This window comes from Staurois parvus, unplaced genomic scaffold (genome assembly GCF_062004578.1).
Source record: "Staurois parvus isolate SC_StPar_1 unplaced genomic scaffold, SC_StPar_1.0 ptg000715l, whole genome shotgun sequence".
Classification (NCBI taxonomy): domain Eukaryota; kingdom Metazoa; phylum Chordata; class Amphibia; order Anura; family Ranidae; genus Staurois; species Staurois parvus.
In genome coordinates this window covers 435,775-441,774 of record NW_028318511.1, presented here as the reverse complement: position 1 = coordinate 441,774, position 6,000 = coordinate 435,775, and the positions used below count along the sequence as shown (strand labels likewise).

The window sequence follows — 6,000 nt, the reverse complement described above, 5'->3', positions numbered from 1 at the left end:
TCTTAATGGACTTTGAAAAGTTAAATGCCTCAAAATGATATTTTACCTATAATAGCAAGAATTACCCCTTAACCCCAGAAATGTAGCCCTGGCGGTGCATGTCAATACTGGTCAGAACCTGAGATAATGTAGTACAGCTTTACTCTGCTGCAGGAGCGGACTGACCATTTGGAAACTCGGGCACCGCCCGAGGGCCTGGGGTCAGTAGGGGGCCCCATGAGATGCCCCTGGTACTTTTTTCATAGGCTTTTTGGAGTTTGGGCAAGGATACAGGGGCCCCCATGATCCCCTATTGCCCGGGGGCCCCATGAGTTGTCAGTCCGCCCCTGCTCTGCTGTGTGTATTCCATGCAAGGTTTTTAGCAGGCAACCCTGCTACTACAACTATATTACACTAGCATATACAACACTTTCTTTAAATTCAGAAAAACAAACATTTTTAAAAAAGGACTGTTTTATTATAAAATAATATTTACACATTACCAAATCATATTTGGTTAACATTTTACTTCACAGTCTCCTAGGCTACTTCCAAATATACATTTTCTTTGGTGGTATTGCTAATGACATCTTTTTGTGCCCTGAGGTTTGGTGGTATGTCCAGTGACATCTTCTGTTACCCCTGAGGCTTGATAAACAACGACGACATCCTTTGTTATTCCCAAGATTTGGTGATACTCACACCTCTGTGGAACGCTCTATCATGCTTAAAAAAAGAAAGAAAAGATTTCAAATTTCAAGCATTTTTTTTTTTTAGTTATGTAATTGTTTATAAATATATTGAGAGAATACAAGGTACCCTGGAAGTGTTCCTGTAATATTAGGCTTATGTAATACAGGGAAGTTCTATCATGGAAAGTTACCTGAGGTCCGCTAGCAGGTTTCTGTAAGGGTGGGGGGATCTGTCATGGGGTAACTCATCATTCTCTTCTGGCATCTCTCTGTGGGATGGAGTAGGGGAAAGTTAGTGGCTCTGCAAAGAGATGTAATAAAGTCTCTGTACAGTGGAAAGCTATTGTATGGGTAGATGAAGGGAATTATCAACTGCCTTTGCAGCCATGGTGCTCATTTTCTTTTGAGGCACTGTATTATCAAATTCATTTTTGAATGTGATCTCAGATGTTGGCATGACTAATTGTTTTAGGATTAGATTTAGGGCGCTAGGGTGACTTTAAAACTGAAGTTTAGCTAAAAAAAAAAAAAGAAAAGTACACGCACACAATCTATATAATGTATTTATTTTTTAAACTTACCTGTAATGAACATGGCACATGATGTGTAGGCTGTTGAATTCTGTAGAAATTCTCACTGCAGGGCTGCCCTGTCCTCTTCCTGTTGCTGAACGTCTGGTGCTGTGGGAGTTAACAGCTTAAGACCTCTGGACTCAGCTGCACTAAAGATGACCCGACACGTCCCCTCCTCCCTCATTGGAAAATGTTCTTTCACAGAATGCATTGCCCTGCCCATAACGCAATCTGTGATTGATGGAAAGAATCCTGTGACTGATCAGACTTTTCCCCATTCACAGATCGTGTTACAGGCAGGGTGATCAGTGAAAGAATTTCTCCATGAAGGAGAGGGCAAGAGGGGGTGTGTCCCGTTGGATAATCATTAGTGCAGCTGAGCTCGGAGACCAGAAGCTGTTAATCCCCCACAGTGTCAGAAGTTTAGCAGCAGGAAGAGGACAGGGCAGCCCTGCAGTACAGACATTTACAGAATCCAATAGCCTACATATCGTGGGGCATACTTTGTTATAGGTAAGTAATGTAAACTGTAGAGAAGAAAAAAAAAAAAATAACCAAACTTCAACTTTAAGGGTGAGGCTTAGGGGTACAGTTAGGTTGAGGGTTAGATTTATGAGCAAGGTTAAGGGTTAGATTTAGGAGTAGGTTCAGATTAATGTATAGGTTTAGGGATTAGTTGAAGGTGAAAAATCTGTGAGGGGTAGCCCTCACCTCCCTAAGCAGTCTTCCATCTATTAAGCTGGCTGGTCCTGTTGTAGCCCACCGGTTCCTGTACTTTCCTATTAGCCACTAAACGTAAATCAGCTTCCTCATAACCAATAGGAAGGAGAGCAGGGTGGGATGAAGGAGGTCAGAGCACAACCAGAAAGCCATCATCTCAATTTGAACCCCAAGTTTTAGAGATACCAAGGCACAATGAAAACTATTGGAGGATGTCAGTTGGCTGCTTTAAGAGGTGAGCCACAAGCATGATTTCTTTGCTTGAAAAGTCTGCATTGAGATACAAATCAAATTCTCAACACCCAAAACAGATTTTCATTGCTTGTGAGATATGTGAGACTTATTCTCACCTAAAGAGAGGCAGACACTGCAGGTTTTCTACTTGCAACACTGAAAATGCACCAGGTTATATTACAGGTAGAGTCATCCACTGAGAAATCAGTTTGAGAAAGGGCATGCTGGATAAAAGAGCAATTCCTTCCAAACAGAGAATGTACACTTTAAAGCTGAACTCTAGGCAAAAACAGGATAAAAAAAAAAAAAAAAAAAAACTATTAAGCAATAAAAGCTTTTGCTGCAATATTCACTTATATAGGGATTTTCCCTGTAGTACTTTTTTCTGCTATTAGATGTCCTCCATCTAATGACCAGCATCATTCAGCCCATTTCTTCTGAGCCCAGATTGTACTGGACACACCCAAGCCTGTGACTGGACAGTGAAAGAAGAAGCAGGGCAGTGATGAGCTCATCTCCCTTTCACACTCTGCTTTCTCCTCCTATCAGCACACTTATTGTCACCACATTAAAGCTGGCCATACATGGGTAGGAAATCGTTCAAAAAACATTTTTGATAAAGATCTGTAGAACTATTGTGTGGTATGCCATCATTGTATCAAATAGTTTTGCACACATGTTGACATTATCAATTGTTGGCGACATAAAATGGTACATTTGTCAATCATACAATCAGCGGAAACAATGTAAAGATTTTTGACCTTGCATGTACTTCCGGGGTAACATTTTCACACGCACATGTGCTGTAGTTTTTTTGAGCCGTTTACACTTGATTCCACTACTAATATTTAGAAAATCGTTTGATTATGCAACAAAATTCTGACATGACTGATCATTCTTTTGGCATAAAACTTTGCATTGAGAATCGAAATGAGCCCACTAACATTTAAGTCGTCCAACGATTGGGCTTATCAAACTTTTTATCAAAACTATTTTCTATCTATGTATGGCCAGCTTAACCAATTGGCTTCTTGTGGCGCTTCTTTCTTTCACACGTCCACCCGCTGTACAGGGACTGCAAAAGTCTGATACCAGGTCAAATTCAGGCACTTAGACTGCTTGCTCTTAAAAATAAATTGTTTGACAGATTACTTACTACAGAGCTGCGTGAATATGTTTCTATATCTGCCTGGAGTTCAACTTTAAGAGTTAGGTTCGTGGTTGATTTTGAGTTTTGGGTTAGATGTAGGTTAAGGGTAACTTGATTGCGAAGTATTAGGTTTTTTGTGATTAATAAATTAATTGGTGCAGAAACAGGAGGTGTCCAAAAAAAAAAAACCCAAACACAACATACTCTTACGGGAAACTTGTCCACTTCTTAAATAAGCTTTAAATAGGAACATTATTTATGTATCATGTTTTTAAGTTGCTTAAGTGCAGCCAAAATAAAAAACAAAAACATAAGCACAAGGGACATGACTTACAGATAGAAGAGGCATTGCACAAGCGAAACATCCTACTGTTAAGCAAAAATTCTTCTCCATTCATTCAACCCCCCCACTGCCGTAATCTTTCAGGGTTGAGTGGGTTAATACAACTTAGGCAGACCTCAAATTGCCTGAGGCAGCCCCTATGCCCACACTTTATGCCCTGCTGCTCAACTCATAGAAGCCATACTAGAGCTTTTATGAGTGAAACAGGATCTATAAATGGAGTACAGGTGGATGATTGAAAGGTCTGCCCCCTCCATTCATAGATAGTTATTCATTCATAGAAGCCGTAGTAATGACTTTGATGAATGGAGGAGCCAAGGGAAGAAAGGGCGGGCATGGTTGGATTCTCTTGATGAGGGCCTGTGACAGCCTTTTAGTTGTATTAACCTCTGCCACATCAGAAGATTACAGTAGCGGTGGGGGGCGGCGTAGACAGAGGAGGATTGCACCTAAAAAGAACAGCACAAGGAACACATCCTAATGACTGTACGTTATGTCCCTTCTGCTAATTTTCCTGTGTTTTTTTTTTTTTCATTTCGCTGCACTTAGGTTTTAAACACTGAGGGTACATATTACTGGTCTGGAAGGTTTTAAACACTGAGGGTACGTATTACTGGTCTGGAACATTTTAGTATAGGCAGGGCTGCTGTTAGAAATCATGGAGCTCCATACAGCCTACATGACAGGGCCCCTCCCCCCCCAGAAAGTGCCAAAATTATATTTTCACTAAAATTACATTCACCAAAATCATTAAGACACAACATAACTCACAAAATTCCTGTGTAAATCTAAAAGCCAAAACTGTATTTAGGTAATAAAAGCTCTGTGTGTGAATCAGGTTTTTGGGCTCATTCACATGGATGCTGTAGCCTGTACAGGGTGAATCAGCGGTTTGTGTGGCTTTTTTTACCTCAAGCGGTGTACAGGAAGCCTATGTTACGGTATGGGGATACAGCAGCTGTACCAACATAGATGCAGGTCCTAATTTGACAGGCGTATGGGTGCAGGTATATGGCCCAAAACAGTGTGTATTCGGGGTCACTCACCCACACCCGCAAACCTGTCAAACTAGGACCTGCAGCTGTATTCGTACAGCCACTTCATCACCACAGAGTAACAGGCCGCTCCGGCCACATGAACAAACCACTCACACAGCCAGAGCACCTCTGAATGAGCCCCTTTTTTTTTTTTCTTTTTTTTTCAACAGCACTGTGGGCTTTGATGAAATATCAGGGGTTAAACAGACCCCTGATGTCTCGCTTTGGAGACAAAAAAGAATGAGGACACAAATCCCCAATCCCCTATCTGCAGCTCAGCTGCACTGAATGAAGAGGAGGCTTCCTGTTCATTCGCAAACTGAAGCGTAGTAAACAAACTTTACTATATTTAAATTATGAAGGAAAACCAAAAGCGGTCGATACCAATCGCTCATAGGGTTCATTCAGGAAAGGAAGAGGTTGGTAAATATGACATTTATGAGTCCCCAGCTCTCCATCCCAAAACCAATTTCCCTGTGTTCCCACAGCAGCTGATAGCCACTTGGACAGAGGAGGAGATGCCAGACACTCCGGGGAGAGGGGGGGCACAGGGAGATCGGATCTCTGGGGAAAGGGTTGGGGGTGATCGGAGCAGTTGCGTGGAAATCCCTGAAACCGATCCCCTATGGCTCCCGCTGCAGTGGCTGACAGCCAGTGGGCGGTAGAGGAAGAAAAGCTGGCTACACTGCATGGGGAGCCACATGAAAATCGGTTTCAAGGACTGCCCCCCCCCCCCCCCCCAACAGTCCACTTCCCTCCTGCTTGTTAGTTGTCCGGGACCATGTGTTGAACTGATTGGACCCAGGCCCCCCAACAGGAACGCTAGTGCTACCCCCTTATCAGCAGGCCTAAGTAATTAATGTATTACATCATGTACAGTATGTGTATGACGTGTGCTACTTCTCTATAGCAATGCATGGTGGAAAATTACCCAAGCTCATTCAGAAGTTGTTCGAGTTTCTTCTCCAGACTTTTGTTCTTTACAGCCTGAGGCACATCGGGTACAAACCAGGCAGCAATAAATTTTATGCATACGGCCACATGCTAAAATTGTACAAAGAAAAACAGCATAAGAACACAAAAAATTGACAAATTTAATATGCTAAAAATACATGAATACCAAGCCTCATGTAACAATGAGAACATTTACAACTGTGGTCACCCACATTTTTAAACAATTATTATTAGACCTGGTTTACACTTGCTTCAAATTGTAGTAGTAAAGCCGCATTTTTAAAGGGCTCCAAAACACAAAGAAAAGCACCTGTCATTA

At 41.9% G+C, this 6,000-nt stretch overlaps 1 protein-coding gene across 2 annotated transcripts in view; it reads right to left on the bottom strand.

Annotated features, from left to right (window-relative positions):
- Window positions 1-435: 435 nt before the first annotated feature.
- The window catches only part of ANO9 (anoctamin 9), a 93,325-nt gene continuing 87,760 nt past the window's right edge, over window positions 436-6,000 (bottom strand). The window contains exons 23-25 of one of the 2 annotated variants that reach the window (XM_089653515.1): window positions 5,659-5,771; window positions 863-940; window positions 436-705 (exon numbers count right to left, since the gene is read on the bottom strand). In XM_089653515.1, coding sequence (XP_089509641.1) covers window positions 678-705; window positions 863-940; window positions 5,659-5,771 — 219 coding nt within the window. In that variant the 3' untranslated portion in view covers window positions 436-677. The remainder of the gene's footprint in view (window positions 706-862; window positions 941-5,658; window positions 5,772-6,000) is intronic. The other variant, XM_089653516.1, reaches the window with a different exon arrangement.